Source organism: Paramisgurnus dabryanus, chromosome 19, assembly GCF_030506205.2.
Source record: "Paramisgurnus dabryanus chromosome 19, PD_genome_1.1, whole genome shotgun sequence".
Lineage (NCBI taxonomy): Eukaryota > Metazoa > Chordata > Actinopteri > Cypriniformes > Cobitidae > Paramisgurnus > Paramisgurnus dabryanus.
In genome coordinates this window covers 16,859,139-16,884,315 of record NC_133355.1, presented here as the reverse complement: position 1 = coordinate 16,884,315, position 25,177 = coordinate 16,859,139, and the positions used below count along the sequence as shown (strand labels likewise).

Sequence of the window (25,177 nt, the reverse complement as noted above, 5' to 3'; positions counted from 1 at the left end):
TCACTCACATGTTATTACAAACCTGTATAATTGCTTTGTTCTGATAAACATGAAAGAATATATTTTGAGAAATATTTGTAACCAAACTGATCATGAGCCCCATTCACTTCCATAGCAGAAAAAATACTATGGAAGTGAATGGGGCTCATGAACGGATTAGTTAGCCTACAAACATTTCTCAAAATATTTTAATTTGTCTCCATCAGAACAAAGAAAACAATACAGGTTTGTAACAACATGAGAGTGAGTAAATTATGACAGAATTCTCATTTTTGGGTGAACTATCCCTTTCAGCTTGAACATATCATTTAATGACTAACGCGCATGCGCATGCCAACACTTCTGCATGCAGTCAGTAAACATGGCATTAGCACTACGAGAAAGAGTCCTACGGTTCGGTTTAATTGTGAATCGTAATTTAGTAAAGACAACTGTTGTCTCCAATAAACGGTATTCGTCGGAAAAAGCGTCTTCCAGTCCGAAAGAAAGTGTCTCTTCTGAAACAATCGACCATGTTCTCTACACACCGGAGCATTTTGCATTAAAAGCATCTTTGAGAAAGGTAACTTATATATTATCGCGGGCTATTGTTTTGTACCTTTAATATATTTCGTAATGCAATTCTGTATCGTGATTGATGTTTAAGTTAATTGCTTTGTGAAAATCAAACTGCCCTAAATGTGCATGTGAACTCTATTTCTGCAAAAGTATGTAGGTAAAAGGTCACGTAAGTTATAAGTTGTCCAGTTAGTTAGATGTTGTCTGTGTAAATTTAGTTTATCAATATATGGGCAACATAAACGGATTAAATGCAAATCTCTTATAGAAGCGTTTTTATTTAAAATGTATAACTTACAGATTTGAAACGTTTTGTTTTGACCCTTCCCGGAAGCTCACACTGTCACGTGACTCGAGTTCACTCAACACAGAGGCCATGAACAGAATTAGCAAACTAGTAGCATAATAACTAGAGCTGTCAAAAGATTATTCACAATTAATCGCATACAAAATAAAGTTTGTTTTTGCATAATATATGTGTGTGCATAATTATTCTGTAAATATAAATATACACACATGAATGAATGTATTTAAGAAACATTCACATGTATATATTTATTTAGATTTGAATATGTTTTATATTATAAATAAATAAAAAATACATAAATAAAAAATTGTGTGTGTGTTACACACAAATATATTATGCAAAACAAACTTTTATTTTGTATGCGATTAATCGTGATTAATTTTTTTGACAGCCCTAAATAACATCATTAATATCCGATTTCACTTTTTTAATTTGTCATTATCAGATTTTATTTGACGAAATACGTAAATTTACTTTTCTCTTTATAGTACACATAATAAAAAAAGTTACGTTAATACCAGTTAACAATTTTGTTTCACAAAATTTGTTATTCTTAATGCTTGATGTTATCATCATAACAAGAATTTTTATATAAGAATCTTAGCAAGATGGGTGAGAGTGTAAAGATCAAAAGTGTAGTTTAATATTGTATTATGCAGTTTTGGAAAAATAACATGGTCTGGATCTGAGAGTATTCATTGGCTGCAGCATTTCAAAAACAGTTTAATATTTGAGAGTTTATGAGGAAGTTTTCTGGACAGGGATTAGCTTAAACCAGGGCTAGGCCTTAGTTTTTTTAGGAAATATAACTAGTTTTTACAAACATGTCTTACTAAAAAGATTACTTGTGTGCATTTTGATGCAAAACGAAGGGCCTTGATGTATTTTAAGATGTAAGTTGTTGTCAGTTTGGACAGCTCTTACATTTATTTTAGTCTCGGAATAGTCTAATCCCTGTCCGGGAAACCACCCCTAAGTTTGCAAGGTTAAGTTTAATTGTTTAATAAGTCAAATGTGCCATTAATTGAATCGTTCTGGTATTTGTTTCCAAACTATATGGACTAGGAAGGGTTGCGGAATATGGGAAAGGAAGTTGCATTCTCCAATTCCCAGTTGCTTTAGGTGTATAGAAATAGGTTGGTATGAGTAAGGGAAAACAGAAAAAAGAAACGGATAATGAGAACAATGCCCCAGTGTAGAGCTCAGGGAGTGTATTTTATTAAAAGATCTCAGCAGTGTGAGACAGCAAAAACAAGTTAGGAGGAGCATGCCATCTTATTACACATTTTAATGGCATGAATAATTGTATAACCCATTGAAAATCAATATTGCTTAACATGGTTGTAAGGTTAAAATAACAATGAATATCTTTTTACATCACTGGATGTAACTACATATTACATAACACTTCTGTCTTTAATGTATTTGTCATACATTAGTTAGAATGACCACTTCCAGGAAATGTCGCTTTACTTTACTACCATTCTGTTGAATTCAATGTGCAGGGTTCCCATGTGCATAATGTGTTGAAAAATCATAAGAGTTCTGGACCCCACCAAACAATTCTCATCTTTGCACGGCATGAGTTTTCTGGAATATTTTGCTAACCTTTATTATGATTTGGGAACCTGACAGTGGGAACAGGAACACCCTTCCTTTTATCACACTTACTGTCTTTTGGGTTCTGGCTGACTAAATTCATACTACGCAAGTGTGATGCAATTTTTCTGTGTGTCTTCCTTTAGTTATCTTCCTTTAGTTTTTGGTAGCTGTTTGTTCTGTACACACTTGGTTTGAGTCAAAATGTTTTTGTTGGCTATTAGATTGTCTGCATGTTTTTGAGGAAAGCGCAGTAGTCATTCCTTAGCAACATTGTTTTTTTACTTTTCAGGGCTCATACTACTGAAATGATTTTGTACGCCATATTATATTTACGATTAGTCATTTCCACTGCAAGAAAAGTTAAATGCCCATACATAGCGTTTGTTAAATTAAGAAATAAAAACAATCATGCTTGAATCAACAACATTAGTTGGTTTGTTTTTCAGTTTGTTGTTGGAAAAAGAAATTGGCATTTTATTCTCTGCATAATTTGTAATGACTAGTAATACTTGTAATTACAGCATTAGATTTTAAGATCCAAATGTGGTACAATAAGTGGGCTTTACAGGGTCAATTCTTAATTCTTAATTGCAGTTATTTGAAAGGCATATTGTCCTGTACGGCTGCACAATAATGAAGAAAAATGCGAGAGATTATTAAATTAAACGATATATTATTGGAAAAATAATATATTTTAAAGCTGGAAAAATAAAGAACTAACATACACGTTTACATTATTTCTTGGAAAAAGCATGAGACTCTATATTTTGCTAGTCTCTCTATCTGCATCGACCTAAAACTTTATCTATACATAACTTTTTTTTATATATTTTGAAGTGAGTTATCCATACTGCCATATGCACATTTGCAATATTTTGCATTTATTGGGTAAAAAAGGGCAGCCTGATTATTTTCCTAAATAACATATTTCATTTTGAAAGTGCATTTGATGAGGTTATGTGATTATTACACAGAAGCCCTAAAGTGACTCGGAAGGAAATTGTCTGGCTAGTCCCAGCTTCAAGGAAGGAACCGATTGTATTGCTATTATACTCTATATAGCTTTACGGTTTTAGCGTATTTTATTTTTGGTCACTTTAAAAATAGGAGAGGGTAGGATATGATGAGGAGAGAAGAGGTGAAATGGTTTGGGAAATGATGTGGGTCAGACTCGAACTTACATTGCCCACATGAACATAGCTCTGTGTGTCAGAGCACATGTGGCAACCGCTAGACCATTGTTCCAACATATAGTATTATTGCTTCTCTTTAATGATTTATTTTACATATGACATGTTTGCCTCTATAAAATTTATCTAGTTCCTCAGTTTGTTTGACTTGGATAGATAGTATAGGCCAAACCTTTAGACTGTGTCACATTTTAAGTTTTTTTTTCCTTTTCTTTTTTTTAAACATCCTCTTTGTCACTGTAGTTTCAACCACCTACAAGTTTTATTCACAATGTCCTGGTTTACTAAATTTCTTTAGAATTGCAAGCATAATGTTATTATAGGGGTGGGCGGGATGACCAAAAATCCATTTCATTTTTCCAATGCATTTGGTATTTATTTATGCATACATTACTGTAAAAATATGCAATATGTAAAATAAACAGGTATGAATATATGCACAAACCTACAGGCATGATAAATACCTATAAGAGACGGAGCTCTAGATAAAGATAATTTAAATATGACAGGTGCTATGATGTGATGACCATGCAGTCTGTTTTAAGGTCTTGACGCCCTTTACTTTCTATTAGACCTTAACTGTTGTTGCATCTCTTTCTCGTCTTTCTGAAGAAATATGTTTGTACTAAGCAAATGGCGTGTCAAACTACATCGCTTCAGCAGCGCACATGTCACTGATTTAAAAGCGAGTTTTGTCTTAGCTTGGTTAAAGTTCAGAAAACTTTACAACTATTAGTATGTGCGAAAAAAGCCTTCTTAATTTGGCGACGCAGCAGCTTGCGTGCCCCTCGACGGGCCTGGACATGTGCTGGTTTAAGCAGGGGAACCTTCCGTGCCATGCATGATTTTAAACCATGACGTCTTAGTGTATTACCAACAGTAACCTTGGAAACGGTGGTCCCAGCTCTTTTCAAGTCACTGACCATCTCCTCCCATGTAGTTCTGGGATGATTTCTCGCCTTTCTTATGATCATTGAGACCCCACAAGGTGAGATCTTGCATGGAGCCCCAGTCCGAGGGAGATTGACAGTCATGTTTAGCTTCTTCCATTTTCTAAGGACCTTTTTTCACCAAGCTGCTTGGCAATTTCCCCGTAGCCCCTTCCAGCCTTGTGGAGGTGTACAATGTTGTCTCTAGTGCCTTTGGACAGCTCTTTGGTCTTGGCCATGTTAGTAGTTGAATTCTTACTGATTGTATGGGGTGGACAGGTGTCTTTATGCAGCTAACGACCTTAAACAATTTAGGATAATAAATGGAGTGGAGGTGGACATTTTAAAGGCAGACTAACAGGTCTTTTAGGGTCAGAATTCCTGATAGACAAGTGTTCAAATATTTATTTTGTATCATATAAATAAATAGTTAAAAAAATCATACATTGTCATTTTTTTATGTTATGTTTCTCACAGTGGACATGCACCTACAATGACAATTTCAGACCCCTCAATGATTTCTAAGTGGGAGAACTTGCAAAATAGCAGGGTGTTCATTATAAACATACTATATTATAAACATACTACTTACTTATTACAGATAACATTTGGATTTGATTTGATTAAATTAACTGAGTAATGCATTGCATAAGATTCTTCTGTATATTTCAATGTGTTACAGATCATTGATCAAGAGATAAACCCTTATGTAGACAAATGGGAAGAAGAGGGCCAGTTTCCTGCACACAAGATCTTCAAGATCCTGGGCAGTGCAGGATTTCTGGGAGTCAACAAGCCTGTGGGTAAGAAGACTTTGCTAAGTGAAGTTTACATAAATCAAAGACATAAGTAAAAGAGTTGATGTTTACATTTTTGTAGTATTCCCATGTGGGCAGAGAAACGACTGAGTTTGCTTATGGGTCCAGTATAGTTTGCTGTGCAATATACTATATAATAGAAGCAATATCAGCATGTTTTCCAGCTTAAAATTGGACTGAAAATGATTGTGGACCTTGTTAAAAGGAGACTTGGATCTTTCAAAGAATATGCAAAGCTGAAAGTGCTACACCCAGCTATCTAAAAGTAATAATGAAAACCGATTAGAATTAAACAGCCGCTTTTCTAATTATATGCTGTTTATTCAGCCAGAGCCTCATCATGGTGAAAGCCATTGAGTTTAAGTTCTCAGATACGGCGGTGGAAAGATGTGCTAAGGCAAGTCTGAGCGCACTATGAAAAAGGATTGGCCTTATCGGCTCACAACATTTATTGAGCAGCTGAAGCTTAACATCAAACATGAGTTAGCATCCAGTGCAGTGTGCAGAGCAACTCATTAATAGACAAACACTCTCAAGTAAACAAAGTAATTGCAAACTAATTACAGAAGTGACTGCTGCATTTAGTGCTGGAGGAAACAAGCATCATGCAGATCATGATAATAAATATGTACAAAACATGTAATCGTATGTGTTATATGTCTATGCATAAATACATACCCTACATATTTCTAATATTTATATGTTGACACTCTAAAGTAAGGTTATATTTGTTAACATAAGTTAATGCTTTAGCTAACATGAATTAACACACTCTAAAAAATGTTGGGTTATTTTCAAACCGGCGTTGGGTCAAAAAGGGATGAACCCAAAAAGTTGATTTAAATGAACCCAAAAGAAATGTTTACATTTGACCCCAAAAAACACAACCCAGCATGTTAACCCCTTACCTGGCGTAGCGCTTTTAAAGTGTGTGTATGTGTGTGTGTGTGTATGTGTGTGGGGGGGTGGAAATGTTATGTACCCCTTTAAATTACTAATTTTTTTGGTCAAGAAGCCTAAACTTAGGGTGTTTTCACATATAGTTCATTTTAAAAGAATCAAACCCAGTTCACTTAAAGTGAACCAGAAAAGGAACTAGCCGAATGTGACCTCTTCTTTTTTTGGACCTCTTCTTTTTTGGTCCTCTTCAACTGAAGTGATCTCAGACTCTTTCTTAGGGTATTTTCACATAGTTCATTTTAAAAGAACCAAACCCAGTTCACTTAAAGTGATCCAGAAAAGGAAGTAGCCGAATGTGACCAGTCCTTTTGGTGTTCACAATATAGTAGACTCAAAAGAGGACCCATTTCTTTTTTTAGTCCTCTTCAGAACTGAAGTGATCTCAGACCCTTTCTTGTTCACATCACCTCATTGATTTCACATATCAAAAAGAAATCAAACCAAAAAAAGAAACCAAAAGCGAATCGTACTCAGACCCTCTCCAGACGTGGTCTGAGTTCGGTTCGCTTTTGGGTCCTTTAAGGGGGGTCTGAGATCACTTTGTTTGGTCACATATACACCCTGAACTGCTCTGAGAGCATTTGGTGGGATCAAACGAACTAAATGTGAAAACACCTTTATTCACATCACAACTTCATAAGAACTTAGACCCCAGTTTTTTGTGCCGCAGTTGATTTTAATACAATGTCAAAACAACACGCAAAGTGGACCGGGAACTCATTGATTTCACATATAAAAAAGAAATCGAACCACAAAAGAACCCAAAAGCGAACTGTACTCAGACCACCTCCGGACGTGGTCTGAGTTTGGTTCACTTTTGGGTCCATTTAGGGGGGTCTGAGATCACTTGGTTTGTTCACATATAGGCTACACCCTGAACTGCTCTGAGAGTGAAAACACCCTTAGTCTTGTTTAAGGGCGCACTCACACTATCCCAACCAAACCGCGCTCGGGCGTGTTTGACCCCCAAAGCCTGGTTTGTTTGACTAGTGTGATCGCTCTGTTCCACGCCCGAGCGCGGATTGGTTATTCGCGCCGCGGCCGGGTTGCAGAGGTGGGCCAGAGCGCGGTTCACTTGGGCTCAGGCGCGGAAGGCTGTGGTGTGAGCGCATTCGCGCCTGAGCGTGATTCAAAAGGTGAAGACGTCAGTTGCGCGACCACTCACCTTCATCTGCCTCCGTAAAAACCTTTTGATGTGCGCCGCGGGGTTACGTGAATGTCCGAGCTGCGCACGTGACAGATGAACTAAGCAATATGATGACATGTGAGAGGGCTGTCTGTAATCGCGCACCAAACGACTCCGAATAAAAAAAACAGACTTATCATTACGGTGGGTTCCAGTGTTAAGAGAGCGCTTTACTTCCTGCTTTTTCAAAACAATCGCATCTTAATGACGAAAGCGCGCCCGGACTCGGATCGATACAAGTACAGTGTGAGTGCGTGCATCTGGGGGAGTAGGGAGGGGTGACAATCGCGCTGGGGCTTGGTTTGGTTTGGTTGGGATAATGGCGCACTCACACTATCCAAACCAAACCGCGCTCGGGCGCGTTTGACCCCCAAAGCCCGGTTTGTTTGACTAGTGTGATCGCTCTGTTCCACGCCCGGGCGCGGATTGGTTAATCGCGCCGCGGCTGGGTTGCAGAGGTGGGCCGGAGCGCAGATCACTTGGGCTCAGGCGCAGAAGGCTGTGGTGTGAGCGCAATCGATTCAAAAGGTGAATACGTCAGTTGCGAGACCACTCACCTTCATCTGCCTCCGTAAAAACCTTTTGCTGCTAGCAACGGGGTTACGTGAATGTCCGAGCTGCACACCTGACAGATCACCTAAGCAATTTGATGACATGTGAGAGGGCTCTCTGTAATCACGCACCAAACTTCTCCAAAAAAACACAGACTTATCATTACGGTGGGTTCCAGTGTTAAAGAGAGCATTTTACTTCCTGCTTTTTTTCAAAACAATCGCATCTTAATGACGAGATCTTGATGATGTGAGTGCATGCACCTGGGGGAGTAGGAAGGGGTGACAATCGCGCTTGGGCATGGTTTGATTTGGTTTGGTTTGGATAATGTGAGTGTGCCCTAAAAGAAAACACTCTTAAGAAGTCTGAACATGAAAATATTCAAATAAAAAATTGTTATAGCAGTGTACATTTACTTTAATAAATAAAATGATGCAAAAAAAGTATATATTGTATACATAAAATTATAAAAATGAAAATGTTTAACCCCACAATAAAAATGTTTTGAGGCACACTCTTTTCGTAAATTAAGCATTTACTCTCCCTACCTAATTTATTTTATGTACTATGTTGAAATATTCTAGACTCTAAGGGGTTGTGTACACCAAAACTTTTACGCCCGCGGCCGGCGCATGTTTTCAATTGTTTCCAATGGAAGCTTGGCGTTTTTCAAATAAGCCAGCAGCTAGCGGGTTTTTTCCGCGCTGAAAACTGGCACTCTGCGGTTTTTTTGCGCTCGGCGCTGAGCGTCGAGAGTTGAAAGAGATTCAACTTTGGGAGAAAAGCTCCGCTCGTCAATGTCAGTTCTCACACGGCCGCCCAATCACAGTGGAGGAGGGGCGGGACATTACCACAGCAACCAACCGGCTCGCAGCTGAAGTATCACAGCTACCAAAGCGCTCAGCTGAAGAAAGCGGGCACTTAGCTGAAAAACAGCTGGCATTCGGCGTCCTCAAGGCGTTTTCAGCCGCGTTTAAAAGTTTTGGTGTGTCCAGCCCCTTAGACCTTTCCAATGATACAGTATTTAGTTTGTCATAATTAGATGAAAGTAATCTAAGCCAGGTAATTGGTTAAATTACAACTCATTGAGTTGAGTTTGTCCCTTTTTGACCCAGCGCTGGGTTGTAAATAACCTAGCATTTTTTTAGTGAACAGTATTTCTACAGCGAAAATAATCAATGCACAGTGAATTAACTTAAACATTTGTATTGGCATTAACTAACATCAACAAACTTTTTAATAAATGCTAATAAAACCATATTGTTTATTGTTATTTCATGTTATTTTATGTTAGCTAATGCATTATATTTATTTAATTTACATTTATAGAGTATGCAATAAACTGAATATGAACTATTAAGCACTTCATTGATGTACTATAGATGTTATTGCCTTTATGATAAATTGTTGCCTCATCTACAAATTACAATACAAATCTAGGGCAAACTATCATTATTCATTCTTAAACACGCTTACAATTTGTTAGGAATTTAGGAATACAATGCAGGGAACATTGCTAGGCAGGTAAAGGCAACGGGGAAAACAGCTTTATAAATCTGTAGGTAAGAGGAGAGAGAGGCCCTCGGATTAAAGAATGCTGACACTGTGACACCTCTGCATAAGCAGCCTGGATTTACAGCATCTTAGACAGAAGATTAGTACCCGGCCGGGGCATTGCCTTACCTCAGGTAATATATGCTGCGCTTGATACTCCTCAAGTCTTTAAACAATAACGTCAGATCTATCGAGGTTGATTGATTACTGTAGGCTAAGCCTAATAGCGTTTCTCATTTTTATCTCTCTTCTTGTGCACGCTTTGGAGATTTGAGAGCTTTTTTAACCATTTTGATATGTGTGATTAAAAATCCTCATCAGTGGTTAAGTTAAAAGGTAGCAAGATATAGTTGAAAATAGGGTTGGGTATCGATTCAGATGTTCCGGATTGATTCAATTTTGATTCATAAGCTATCGGATCGATTCGATTCCCATTCTCGGACCGATTTTTATACTCTATTCTCGATTCAACTCAATGAATATTGATTTTAAAAAAATCTTTATTTATAAAAAAAAACAGTGAACACACGTTTAAAAGTGGGTAATTAATAAAAAGAAATTAAGAGCCGCCAACCTGTATATTACACTTTTTTATTTTAGGTACACTTGGGTACATTAAAACAGAACCCATCTCTAATTTTCAAATGCATACAATTATGTTAAATACAATTAAATTTTGATGCAAGATGAAAATGCTGAAAAAAGTCAAAACAGTCGCATTCCTTGATCAAACAGGATCAGGTTATTTCATAAAAAAAAATCGATTCTTGGGATTCTTTGAGAATCGATTTTTAATTGACCACGTTTTAAAAAACGTTTAATCGAAAAAAAAAAAAATTTGCCCAGCCCTAGTTGAAAGTGCAGAGATACAGTACAGTATAGTGCTATGAAAAATTTTGGAACAATATTAGGCTTGCATCTGATTATTTGCATGATTGAAGGAACGTTCAGACCTCATTTTGCTGGTTCCCATAACAACCTCTCCCTCCTCACCCGCTTTCACAACTTGGCTGAAACGAATCCATCTTACAAAACATTGGCGTTAATCCAGATTGCGTGTTTTTACAACACTGCCAACCTCAGTACAGATAAGACATGATGCTCCATTTCCATCCAAACCATCCGGTCCTCTGATTTAAGTCCGAAAATATGTGGGGGCGCATGGCCTCCTAGAATACCTCTCATTTCACTTCCATGCAACGATTAAATGTACTGTGCTTAAACATTAAAGTAAGAGATTACACTGCAAATAATGACAAAAAGGAAATGTTCTTTTGGTTGACATCTCCTCCCTAATGCTCAGATATGCTTGCTGACATAAAACAGCTAAACGATATTTTTCAGTTAATTTTTCCAGCTTCATAACCTAGTGTTCATTGCTATATGAAACTGTTTGGTAATTGATTACAGTGTTTTAATATAAAGGTCAGAGTAAATCATTTGAAGTATAGTACATTTGAGATGTCAGCCCGCATTGGTTGAGACATTTGAGACTATGACTGAAACAGGGTTAGTTAAGCATTTTTGTAAACATTGAGAAATCTTCAGTTAAGTTTATATGACAAAGTAACAGATTTGTTGGACTCATGATAATGATTTTATTAAGAGTCATCTGCCTCTCTATTCTCACTACATGAGGTTAAAGTCTACATTTCTTTGTGTGCAGCTGGATCTGTTTCCTCTGCTGCCTGGCTCCTCCCTTCCTTATTTTGATTGTCCAGATTCGTCTATAACCATCCCAGAACTAGTACTGGGGGAAATAAGTGTTGTTTTTACCAGTTTGTGGTTCTGTAATATTTTGTTACCTGAAGAAAAACGGCACGGCATGAATAAATGCATGACTGATGCTTTTGTTAAAGAAATATCACATGAGCAAGACTGTGGCCCTATATTGCCTTGTTGGCTGCATGCATTTTCTATAATCCCAACTGCAAGTGTGATATTGCTTTTAAACAGCAGTTGAACAGACACTAATGTATGTACAGGTAAATCTGTCTATAAGTCTCTGTTATGAATTCAAACTATGAAATACAGCTTGAGTTGTTGTGCTGTGTACTGCATTAACAAAAAGAAGGACATATGTCAGCTAAAGTAAAAAGAGAGACAGATCGTGTGAGATTACCTGCATCTGCTATATGTATAAGCAGAACCACATAGGGTCATCTTACTGTAGTTTTAAGAGTAATGTATGTCAAAAAAAAGTAGATGACTCCCATTTTTGCATGATTCATCACCTATAGACATTAGGACATTTAGTTTTGGCTAACGCTAACTATTCTTTGCCTTTAGAATTAACTATTTCCTTCTCATAAAGTTGTAGCATCCAGATGATGTATTAACTATACTGTACATTGACCGGTTGTTGTTTTCATTGATGGCAGAATATGGAGGTTTGGGGCTGGACTTCAGCTACAGTTTGGCTGTTGCTGAAGAACTGGGGAACATCAACTGTGGAGGAATTCCCATGGCCATCGGAGTTCAGAGTGACATGGCCACACCTGCATTGGCAAGGTATAGTTTGTAGGGTGCATCACAATTTAGGGGCTGCGGCCTTTCAAGGCCGTATTTGAAGACCAAAAACGTCACTGGGCCGCTACGAAGGCTGTCCCAATTCGAAGGCTCCTTCACATGCAAGCCTCCAAATGTGGCCTTTTTTCCCCCTAAAAACCAAGGATCCATAGATGTGTATCCTTCACAGCCTTGGCTATCCCAAGATTCAAGGCGCACTTGTGACGTCTGGGTATTTTGAAATAAGCATTCAGAACTGTAGTTATATAAAAGTGTATATTTTGCAAATTAAATGCCCTTGTCACTGTTTTACTATTTTAAATGAGGTTTTAGTTTTGCAAATTAATATTATTGCTGCAATATTGTGCGTGTTGCGTTTTGCTTTTGTATATTTCTAAGGTTGGGGAATTTTACATACTGTTGGATAGTTTAATCTGCATCAATGTGTCATATTTTTTAAATAAAATAAAAAATCTGGCTCCATATTTATTTTTAAAAGTCTGATATGTGTCAGCTGTGGTGTCCTGCTGACAAGCGTAGTGGGGGGGGAGCGAGTGAAGCAACTCCCCCCGTAGGCTAATCTGTCTCATTTTAGTTTGCTTTGTTGACTTCAGAGGCTTTAGCCTTCAAAAACCGAGCCTTGGCTTCAAAGTCCGCGGCCTTAAAAGGATCCAGACTCTGAATTGGGATGTACACATAGTTAATACTATAGTAGTTTAAAGTCCCCATGAAATCAAAACTCACAATTTTTATTTTTTAATAGAATATTGCTGTGTTCTTTACAAAAAAAAAAAATGTGTCTGTGTGGGTCGTTATTTTTTTTATTCATGTGCCCCCATGAACGAATCAAAATCTGAAAATGAACTTACGCTCTCTTGTGGCGATCCGTTGTGTTCATCTGTGAAAATGGACAAAACGTGTAAGTGTCACAAACTTTTGTTAAACACAGAGCTTAAATCTTTGGGAAAAAACTAAATTCATGAGCTTTTTAGTAAGGGAACCAGTGTGCCGCTAATTTCCGGGGTTGGCCTACAAAAATATGTCATCCCTGCTGCACACTATTTTATTGTGTGTTATTGTTAACAAATACAATATCACTTACAATGCTTGCTTCCATTAGTATGTCCCAGAAATTGCACACTCTTTTTCTATGCACTGAAATATATATACTTTCCTATAACAAAAATGGTGCATACTGTACTATTGGGCAGGTGAATTGGGACGCAGCGTCTCTGTTTTTCCAGAAGTGTTGTTGCCTCATTTTCCAACTGAAAAATGATTGCGATGACAGAAACATATAGTGTTGCCATTTGTTTACTATAGAAAGTAGATTAGATGGTAGATTTAACCTTTATAAAGTCATGTCGCTTCACGCCCTTTGTTCTTTGAATATTCGTTGCAAGCATTCCATAGCAATTTGAATTCTGAAATGAGGGATTATACAGGAGTTTGTGTCTTTGTGTTTATGCTCTGCATACTATTTTGCCTGAACTTGCCTTTGGCTTGTAATAAAATGTAAATCTCTTTTATAACCAATGCTGTCTCGTGAGCTTTCCGCTGATGCGATTATAGTTGCTATGACACCCATAAAATGACTGCAGAAAAACTGTGATGATGTGACCGTGACCTTTGCATTATTGTAGATTTGGATCAGAAGAACTCAAGAAAGAGTTTCTACTTCCAACCGTAATGGGAGACGTGGTGGTCTGTCTCGGTGTGAGCGAGACGGGGGCCGGCTCTGATGTTGCAAGTAAGTCTTTAACTGGAAGGGAAGATATTTAACTTTAACATCCTTTACTTGGCTTGTGGGTGTGTTTTAAACAGGATGTAAACATAGTCAAGTGGCAGATCTTAACTTAATTGCTTTTCGACCCTTAAAAGCATTTTGGAAGAGGATGTTTAAAGGAAATACATAGAGATGCTTACAGATACAGTTTTCATCAATGTGTTACATTTTGCATATGAAGTTGAATAAAGTAATATTAGTCATACTACTGTACTCTAGTGCTCTATTAAAGGGGACATTTCACAAGACTTGAAAAAATGTCAAATAAATATTTGGTGTCCCCAGTTTTAGCTTAGTTTTAGCTTGAAATACCATATAGATAATTTATTATAACATGTTAAAATCGCTACTTTGTATGTGTGAGCAAAAATGTTCAATTTTAAATGCAAAAGAGCTGATCTCTGCACTAAATAGCTATGGTTGGATAGTGCAGATTATGGGGCGGTATTATCCTCTTCTGACATCACAAGGGGAGCCAAATTTCAATGACCTATTTTTTCACATGCTTGCAGAGAATTACCAAAAGTAATTTACTGGGTTGATCTTTTTCACATTTTCTAGGTTAATACAAGCATCGAGGACCCAATTATAGCACTTTAACATGGAAAAAGTCAGATTTTCTTGATATGTCCCCTTAAAAGGTCCACTAGCTGTCTCGATTTTAGGGACCTGCAGTGTATGTAAATAAAAACTGTTCACTGAAATGTAATAAAAACATAAAGGTTTGTTTCTCAAGGTCTTTATACACCACTGATAATAATTATATATATATATATATATATATATAATTAATATATTTATTTATTTATTTATATATTATATTATATTATATTATATTTCATTTCTTTGAAGAGACAGATGCACTTTTAAAAAGGAGAAGTTGCGAAATTTGCTTTGGGGCTAAATAAAAATACTGTATGACCTTATGCAACATATTTAGGTTTTTTAAAGACTAAAAATACTGTCTTTTCTAGGCATAAAGACGAAAGCTGTTCGCAAAGGAGATGATCTCATCATCAATGGGGGAAAGATGTGGACCACCAATGGTACCCAAGCAGACTGGATGTGCCTCCTCGCCAACACCAGTAATGACCCTCCACACAAGAACAAATCCCTGATTTGCTTGCCCATGAATCTGCCCGGTAAGCTTGCATGTCAGCTCAAAAAACTCAGAACTTTGTGAACATTTAAAAAGTGGGAATTTGTATATTCTAACACAGACCACACCTTTTCAGGAGTTCATATCGCACGGAAAATAGATAAAATTGGCATGCGGTCCTCGGACACGGCTGAGGTGTTTTTCGACGATGTGCGTGTGCCCTACAAAAATATCATAGGGCAGGAGGGAATGGGCTTCACGTACCAGATGCTCCAGTTCCAAGAGGAGCGACTTTGGGGCGTGGCCAATAGTAAGTAATCTTTTCCACCTCCCACACATTCAATACCACGTCAAACGCTTCTATGAAGTTTGGAGATTGGCGAGGGCATGACGTCTGTGTGGGAATGTCATCAGTGTCTGGTTATTTTGAAGCCAAATCGCACTTTACTCAGGCCAAAAGTCTGTTTATCTTTAAATCAAACTTCAGGCCATGTTTAAGTGTGTGTTTCTACAAATCACTGCAATTATTTTGAACAAACTTATCTGGCCATTTCCCTGCTAGTTCGGGAGACATCATTTGACATCCCTGGCAAACATTTTTACCCTCTTCCTGTCAGGACTGGAACAATTTCCTCTATCATATAATTTCTTGAAAAACACATTGGAATGTTTTTCTTTGATATAAAAGACTGGAACCATGCCTTGATGTTTCCGTACTTGTGCTCTTATTTTTTCAAGTCCTAACGACGATGGAGAAGGTTGTCCAAGAAACCATTAATTATACCAGACAGAGGAAGATTTTTAATAAGGCAGTTCTGTACCACCAGGTAGTTCACTTCAGACTGGCTGAACTGGAGACCGAAATCGAGTTGTTGCGCTCCTTATTGCATCGTGCCACAGGTGAGTCCAACCGTATTTCAGTACGATTTGAAATGCCAGTTATCCGTGATAGGAAGCTATGCAATTTCATGGGTTTGGATTTGGCAACCCAAAGTCTCATAGTTTATCCAAATCAATTATGGAATGAAGTAGTGTGAACACTGGCTTGCGGCAATTCCATTTTGCCTGAAACTTGCTTCCTCTGTCAAGACGTGAAATAAAAAAAATCCAGAAAGCACGACACAACTAAACTGAAAGTGAAACGGACACATTTAACATGTTTCACATATTCGTTTCAGCTCTGTACATTAAGGGAAATGATGTCACTAAGTTGGCATCAATGGCCAAGCTGAAGGCAGGACGACTGGCCCGGGAGCTTGGTGATAGCTGCCTCCAGTATTGGGGTGGAATGGGCTTTACCAGTGACGTCCTAGTCAGCAGGTTCTACAGGTCAGTTTATCTCATCTGAACTGGGAAGAGTTTGCATCCAATGCCCTTAATCTTTTATAAGCACTCCAAGCGTTCCAGTGACATCTAGTGACATGACATAAATGCAACAGGTCCGAAAGACCACCATCTTGGTGCATGTACATTTAATTCTGATTTGATTGACTGTTTGATGATGTCACAATTTGTGTTAACAGGGATGCCAGGTTAATGTCCATTGGTGCAGGAGCTGATGAGGTTATGCTGTCAATCATTTGCAAATACATGGACACACTACCCCGGAAATAAGCTTGCTAATAATTATTGTGGTATTAATTCATTGTGAAAACAAAGTGCACTTAAACAAACATAAAATTTCAAATTAAATCCATCAGCTTGTCACAAGTATTTAGATATACCTTCAAACATTATATATTGTTGCCGTAATGAAGTCTGTTAATGGAAACTAGTGGGGGTGGGGCTATATGTAAATTGTAAAATAGAATATGTAAATTATGATAATAGTTGTACATGACTAGTTTTGTTAATATGCATGAGAAACATTAAATAGTTTTCATCCTTCTGTACAAGCATTGGTTATTCATGAAAATCACAAATTATCTTTTAATGATAATAGGACTCAACATGTTTGACAACTTAAGGAAATTTTATGCAAATATTCCCTTTAAAAGTAAATAAAAAATAAACTTTTTTCGCATTATTCTACTTTAGAGATCAGAGGAGTTTGAATAAGAATTGTAAATGTATGCAAGACACATCTGAAGTACGTAGAAGTCTGGTGTGTAAATACTGATATTGTTTATTATGCTATAATTTAATTGCACATAATCTTTCATACATGTTTTACAATCGAACAGGTATGAAAACTACACAGAAAATATTCATTTACATAAAAGCTTATGTGTCCATGTTTGTTAGCACTGTATTTAGTGCCATTCACCACAATTTCCAAGCATGGATCATTGTTCTCTTACGTCTAAAAAATTAAGTTACTCTAATGAGAATATGCTTCCTTATAGTATATCAATTAAATCAAATTTATAGTTAGTGGTTTTTTAATCTCAACCATTGATATAAACTAAATCTGCATACAGAAACTCGTCTAAACAACTTTTAGGCATGTTGTTACTTAAACATTTACTTTTCCTGCAGTGGGGGGCACTAATTTGGGTGGGTTATGATGGACTTATGGTGCATGTATTGCACACTGTCATTCAACAGAAGTTTCTTATCCAATGGAAAGCATCCTCAGACATCTGTCGTAAACTTCACATCCTCCAGTTCAAATGAACATGGCACATAAGAAAGATCTTCACATATGAAAGTCCTGGGTCTCATTAGTCCCGCCATCACCTCAGTTTAATCACCCAATACAGAACGACGAAAACAAACAGGGCGAAGAGCAGCATGTAGCAGTACACCTTAGTTTGGCTTCCTCTGGAGAGAAACTTTAATCTACCAATGGTGGAGCCCAACAGACCTCCAGTCGAATCGAAGTCCGAGTCCTTAAAGAGAGACGAACAAAATCTTAAAAGCTATTCAAGGAAGGTTTAAAGAAATGAAAGAGAAACTTGTTTTTGTACACCATCAACTGCACTTACCATTTCACCCAGCACTTTATTCTGGTACTTGACTTCATTTCCAATGTCAATTGAAAGCTGAAAGATCGATATAACAATGTTGAGGCATTGCATGTAGCTAAATATTTAAACTTAAAAATATCTGCATCAGTGGCAAAATAATATGGTGTGTTCGACTATACGGAGCGCAGCAAGAACTGACAGGCTCGAGGCTCTATGCGATGACATCAAATTACCGCAAGAGCGGATTCGTAATATTTTGTAAAATTTCTCGAATTTTTCTTGTGACGCTGCAGGGCGAACACACCTAACTTCTGTCATACTTACGTGTTTAAGGGCGTGAACTTTAGCTTTCAGCCCCTCCTGTAGATGTTCATTTTCCTCCTCATACACACTGTATCCACTCGCAACATAATTTCCCGGATGGACCCCTTCACCTATACAACAACAATAAACATAATTTACATTCTCAATTTAAATACTTTAATATGGTATAGGCTTAACACAGAGACAATATGTCAGACAATTATGGATTGTGTCTCAAACCAGACTGTCATTCTTTTATTAAGAGGATTGTACAAGTATGAAACGCTTATCTAAGTGATTTTCTTAAGTAAACACTGTAGATGGCTAACGTTAATTAGCAGAGTTTTAAACTGACAAGTATTAACAACTCTTAGTAATAAAAATAAATACTTAACCTAAAAGATTTGCTACAACTGGCCATTTATCATTCAAAGTGAAGTTTAATATCACCCACCGAAAAATATCACTTATATCAACGTGGTTAGCATTAGCTTTCTCGTATATTATCATAGAATTGTGCTTACCCAAACCTGCTCGCCTCATTATCGACCGAGAAAATGTACAGCTATACAGTTATGATACACGACCAAGTTTTGTTTGTTTCTGAAGAAATGCCTGCGTTTCCTTTTTGTTGAAGTCGCTGTACTTTCGCTTCTGTCACCACAAATGCCACGTCATCCTACGGAAGCCGCAGAAGAGAAAACGAAACTCGAAGTTAGAATTGGTTGTTGGGAAATGAAGTTTTTGGCAGTGAGTTTTATCTACAGGTAGCGATGTCTTAAAGGGATAGTTCACCCAAAAATTAAAATTCTCTCATCATTTTCTCACTCTCATGTTGATACAAACCTGTATACATTTCTTTATTTTGATTAACACGAGGAAGATATTTTGAGGAATGTTTGTAAGCAAACCATTCACTTCCATAGTATTATTTTATCCTACTGTGGAAGTCAGTGGGGGTCATGTTTGGGTTGGTTACAAACATTCCTCATACGGTGTACATTTTAGGAAATCCTCAGATGTCAGAGTCAGGTGTCAGACATCAGATGAAAAGGCATCAGGTCTCAGAAAAAACGATGTCAAGTTTACGAAATTGCACAGTCATTTCTCAGACATCAGATGAAAAGGAGTCAGGTATCAGAAAAAACGCTGTCAGAAAAAACGGAGTCAGACGAAAAGTTCTCAGATGAAAAGTTCTCAGATGAAAAGTTATCACAGTCAGGTATCAGACATCAGAAGAAAAAAGTCAGGTCTCAGAAAAAACGCTGTCAGAAAAAACGGAGTCAGACGAAAAGTTATCAGATGAAAAGTTATCAGAGTCAGGTATCAGACATCAAATGAAAAAAGTCAGGTCTCAGAAAAAACGCTATCAGAAAAAACGGAGTCAGACGAAAAGTTCTCTGATGAAAAGTTCTCAGATGAAAAGTTATCACAGTCAGGTATCAGACATCAGAAGAAAAGGAGTCAGGTCTCGCACAACAAAGCATCGGACAAAACGGCATCAGAAGATTTTACACGTGGCCCACCCCTTCACATGACATCACTATTGCAAACTTACCGGAGATCAAAAAAGACTTATGAGGGCACTTTTGTTTCTTTAACTGTGTATTTAATTGTAGCCTTGACATAAATTGTTGTTGTTCCCTTTCTCACTAGCCTCTGTATAACAATGATTTATTTAAACACGATTTTACACATAATCACGCCCTTTCGCGTACCGCCACTAAAGATATTGATATGTTTTTCTTTATTAATCCCTGTATAACGTGAGGACCGGCGCCACGGGGGGCACTATCCGGCACTATCCCGCCCCCTCAGATCACCATTTATGTTGAATGGGATTTTAATGATAAAATGTGCCATTTAAAAATCACATTTGCGTAGTGTTTTGTCTTCCTATAGTGAATAATAAGCTAAAACAGCAATATTTTAGTTAAGGATGGTATGTGAAAGCAAACATGAAGGCTACGAACATTTCATAATTTCAAAGTTGTGTATTGCAATGCCAATGACTAATTTCACCATGGACATTCCGTGTTCTTTTGCGTCCATTCATTTTTCCTTTATAAACCATGATATGAAAAATAAAATATAAACGGTTGTTGTATTTTTAAAATGCAATATTAAATTTCAAAATTTTAATTCAAACTGTATTTAGAACATCATACCCCCCCCCAAAAAAAACAAATACTGATGTATTTTCATATTTTTTTATGATTTTTGCACCTTTATTATAAATTTAAAACTAAAATAAAAAACGCGATTATTAGCTATTTTCACATTCAGACTTCTATGGCAGTGATCGCAGTGCTTTGCTTCATGCATGTAAACATCATCATTCTACACATTTTGTAAATTTCTTCAAGTTTTGTCAAATTATGTTAACACAGCAAGCAAACAACGAGATGGTCCGGCTATATGCAATAGGAACACACTTCTACCCTAAATAACCTTGAATTTGGTTACATGCCGCTTTTGCCAAAGTAACTTGGAGAAGTACTGTATTCCATCAAGTAAGCAACAGGTGTTCAAGGTGTTTGCTTTAATTTCTTTTACATGTTGTAAACATACGCATCGTCTATTTTTGGGCTATTAGACTATTGTCACAACCGGCTCAAGTCATGACAAAAAAGGAGGACGCAGTGAAACCCAAAGTAATAATTAATCTTTTATTTAAAGAATGTAATAATTAAACTGAACTCGATAAGGCTTTTTGACAATTTAAAGGGAACAAATGTATTTGAAACCACAAAAATAGCAAACCAATACTTACAAAATAAAGAAGTTACTAAACACAAATTAACCAAACGAAACCCAAGCAGAGATCTCTCTCCAAACACAATCAACCCCAAACTTAAATAATGAAAGATAACGAGCCACAGGTGCAGATGATGTAGCGGTACAGCTCCACCCACTGGCCGGCCATAGCGGGGAAGCAAGAGACCCGTCACACTATTAAACTTTCACTGACAACCTAAATTTTGCCTTGTTTTAGCCAAAATTGCTTGCTGGGAAGCCGGTGAATGCGGAAGACAGATACACGTTTTATAATTAACGGCTATTTTCAATGAACATGCAGTGTTGCAGTCAGAAACCAGAAACAATTGACTAGTTTTAGATTCAGCCTGTGCGCATCTGTCATCGCAACAAGTTATGGACACAGGTATTTAAACGCAAATCAACATTCATTCACAACGAGAAATGTTCAAAGTGAACGGGAAGGACTGTGCGAAAATAGAGAGATTATGCAGTATAAAAAAAGACAGACGTCCGCCTGAAACAGTAAAAAAGTAGTTTGTTATTTAAATACATGATTTTCACAAATCAGGCTCTATCTAAAACAATCAAATTGGCATGAACACCGACTGCTTGTTAATTAAAAATAGCCGTTAAAGGTAGAACCCCTCAGTTGAAACTGAAAAAGTAAGCGGAGGAAGAAGATCCCCAATTTAAGATTAATGTTAAATAATTGTGTTGTTTAACACTTGTATTGAAATTGTTATTTTTTTCATTAAAACCTTTAAAACCAGTTTTCATTTAGTCATGGAAGTTAAAAAGCAGGCTTTTAATTGCTTTAAATGGCTATCCAATATATCATCAAAAAATAATTTACAGGTATGTAAGAAAAGGTTTGTACTGTAAAAATACTTTGGTAACACTTTATTTTACGACCCGCAAAGTACCGCGTAATTAAACCGAATTTACAGCGTACCTATTTGTAACAACAGAGTACCTCTACAGTACGTACTTGTAGTTATAAGGGAATAATATTTTAAGTTTGGGGTAATAAGGGGGTAAGAATATATGGAAAATTATTCTCTAAGTATTTCATAACTACAGGGTACCTATTGTAATATTACGTGGTATGTATGACTTACGTCTATGGGTAATATGGTCTATGTGTAATAGGTTTTTTTTTCATATTTGCTACTTACCTGATGAAGTGTTTTGTATAGCCTACAGTTGATGTCTACAAGCCACGTCGGCAAATAAAATATAACACACAATAAAGATAATAGCAACTTGTACCTCTTTGATCTGTATATGTATAGAGGAGTTACCAGGTAACTCTTATATTTGCGGGCTGTAAATTGAAGTGGGGCTTATTCCCCGCTTGTTCTGTGTATGTACCAGGTAACTCTCATATTTGCGGGCTGTAAACTAAAGTGGTGCTTTGTTCACCTCTTGTTAAAAAATGTTATAGGGTAAATACCATAAACATACAGAATATTGTTATTTTTATTTTAAAACAACTTATTTCAAAACATCTTTAAAACACTATAATTAAGCCAACACTTAATGTTTATTATCACATAACTTTTATTTAAAATAAAAAGTCATGACAATTTTTCATTGTTTTTGCGGCTTGGCTTCCTCTGTTGGTGTTCTTGTCCACTCGGATGATGAGTTGATGTCGTCTCACAAATGCTGTTCTGCATTACATATAAAAAACATAAATGAAAGCCTTCAGTAAATGTTTCTTCACTGTGTTTTCTGAGCCAGTTACGTTAATAACTTTAGGCTTACTTATGTGCTAGCTAACCGGCTACCGTTAGCTAGCAACTTTCTTGAAAAACATTGTTTGAAATGCGTGAGTCATGTATTAACAAAACCAGTCACCTTATCCAGCATGCGGAACCTGCTAACATCACTCGCAGCAGTACTCCACAGTGTAGAACGTTTTTAAAACCTCTTAAAGAAATTTCACCTCAGGATCGCGTTCCAGCAAACCTCCTGCAGACGACCGCGCGCTCTACACCTGCGCAGTAGTCTACGCATGTAGTCATCTTTTGCTTTAGCGGGAGCTGATATCTGCTGTTGTTTCATTCTGGTTTGCCATTGCATAAATTATATTTGGCTAAAATACTTGTGTTTACAGTAAATAAATTGCAAAGCACCACTTCAAATATGTCCGCAAATGTAGGAGTTTCCTGGTAAATAGGGAATAAGTTGCTATTTTTATTGTACTTACCTTAAAAAAAAGATAACCACATTAAATCAGCTTGACTTTTGTTATTAAAAGCAAGTAATATAGGCTACTAAAATAAAAGTGATATGCTGTTATATTTATTTGCCGATGTGGCTCGTAGACATTGACTGTATACAACATTCAGTAGTCAATATGAAAAATTCACAATAAAAAATAAATAAAACATAATTTCCCCATAGACTTGACTAAGTCATACATACCACGTAATATTACAATAGGTACCCTGTTGTTATAAAATACTTAGAGTATAAATAATTTATAATTCTTCATATTCTTACCCCCTTATTACCCCAAACTTACAATATTATTCCCTTATACCTACAGGTTACCTACCCTGTTGTTACAAATAGGTACGCTGTAAATTCGGTTTAATTACGCGGTACTTTGCGGGTCGTAAAATAAAGTGTTACCAATACTTTATTTGTTACGTTGTTAGGAGATAAAGAATTTACAAACCGCAAAGTCTCCGCAAGGTTCAGCACTTGTTACTTGAACAGCGTCAGTTTTTTTAAGCATTACTTAAAAATGTTTCTCATCTCACCATATCCACAGGTACAGAGTCATCATATACAATAAATCCGTGAGGTAGCATTAAAAACATTTAAAAACAGATGCATTTGTTTAAAGCAAAGCATTTATTTACTTACCAGGCTGCAGGTGAAGCAGCTCTTTGTGCCTTCTAACGTCTCATAATTAGTCCTCATTTATGTCCAAGAGACTCAATAATAATCTTTCACGTTCAATCCTTAAATCTTTCATATTTAAAAGCGTTTTTGTGCTGCTGCGCATTCATGTATCTGTTAAGCAAACCCGCGTTGTCGTCCCGTTTAGGCGCATATTACTAATGCGCTCTTTAAATAACAAAAAAACATTGCGCCATTGACTTTAGACTTTAGACCAGGTTTTTGTTGGTCAGTGGCGTAGTCTATTTTAGTTGCCACAAAATAGCAACGCACCAACAATGCGCCTGAACACACCTCGTTTTCAGACCAGAACGCCCATGGGCGCAAAAGGGGGCGCAAATGCATTTGCTATTTAAACAACGCGGCGCTAAACGTGAAAATTATAATTGTGCATGGTGGAAACTAGCAAAAGACACTTGCGTCGCGCATTGCGCTGCATTGCGCTGGGTGTAAGATAGAGCCCATTATCACAAATCAACATTTATAGTTTCAAACTTTGTAGATGTTCAGTCTTGCCAGTTATAATCTACGCGTTTTAAAATAGTCTAAATGAGTAAGAAAGGCAGACACTGGGCCAGAGGACCAGAATCACATAAATTTACAAATCATAATGAATAGAATGTTCACGTGCATAAAGCCGCGCTCTGCGAATTCACAGCCAGAAGAAGCCTTAATGTGAAACAGCAAAACTGTGTAAGTAAAGTAAATAAATTACAAGAACCAAAATTAGCATTTTTGTAAAACTGAAAAAAAAAATTCAAATTATTTGCTTTTCAATTGTAAAATACTCGGTTTTTGCTTGCTGTGTTAACATAATTTGACAAAACTTAAAGAAATTTACAAAATGTGTAGAATGATGATGTTTACATGCATGAAGCAAAGCACTGCGATCACTGCCAAAGAAGTCTGAATGTGAAATAGCAAATTTTCGCGTTTTTTAATTTTAGTTTTAAATTTATAATAAAGGTGCAAAAATCATAAAAAAATATGAAAATACATCAGTATTTGTTTTTTTTTGGGGGGGGTATGATGTTCTAAATACAGTTTGAATTTAAATTTTGAAATTTAATATTGCATTTTAAAAAAACAACAACCGTTTATATTTTATTTTTCATATCATGGTTTATAAAGGAAAAATGAATGGACGCAAAAGTACACGGACCGCAGTTGCTGTAGTTTCTTTCTTTTTAATCCATTTTTGAATGTCCATGGTGAAATTAGTCATTGGCATTGCAATATACAA

At 36.7% G+C, this 25,177-nt stretch overlaps 2 protein-coding genes across 2 annotated transcripts; one reads left to right on the top strand and one right to left on the bottom strand.

Moving 5' to 3' along the window:
- The first annotated feature begins 321 nt into the window (after nucleotides 1–321).
- On the top strand, nucleotides 322–16,944 carry LOC135781436 (zgc:85777). Its single transcript, XM_065291921.1, has 9 exons — nucleotides 322–562; nucleotides 5,269–5,389; nucleotides 12,038–12,167; nucleotides 13,808–13,914; nucleotides 14,925–15,092; nucleotides 15,186–15,359; nucleotides 15,788–15,949; nucleotides 16,228–16,378; nucleotides 16,573–16,944. The coding sequence occupies exons 1-9, from the start codon at nucleotides 347–349 to the stop codon at nucleotides 16,661–16,663; spliced, it is 1,320 nt and encodes a 439-aa protein (XP_065147993.1). The 5' UTR covers nucleotides 322–346; the 3' UTR covers nucleotides 16,664–16,944.
- A 212-nt stretch (nucleotides 16,945–17,156) lies between these two features.
- Nucleotides 17,157–18,947, bottom strand: bet1 (Bet1 golgi vesicular membrane trafficking protein). Its single transcript, XM_065291934.1, has 4 exons — nucleotides 18,786–18,947; nucleotides 18,283–18,392; nucleotides 17,977–18,033; nucleotides 17,157–17,880 (listed from the first exon to the last, which is right to left on the bottom strand). Exons 1-4 carry the CDS (start codon nucleotides 18,802–18,804, stop codon nucleotides 17,725–17,727), a joined length of 342 nt encoding a protein of 113 aa, XP_065148006.1. The 5' UTR covers nucleotides 18,805–18,947; the 3' UTR covers nucleotides 17,157–17,724.
- Nucleotides 18,948–25,177: the final 6,230 nt, after the last annotated feature.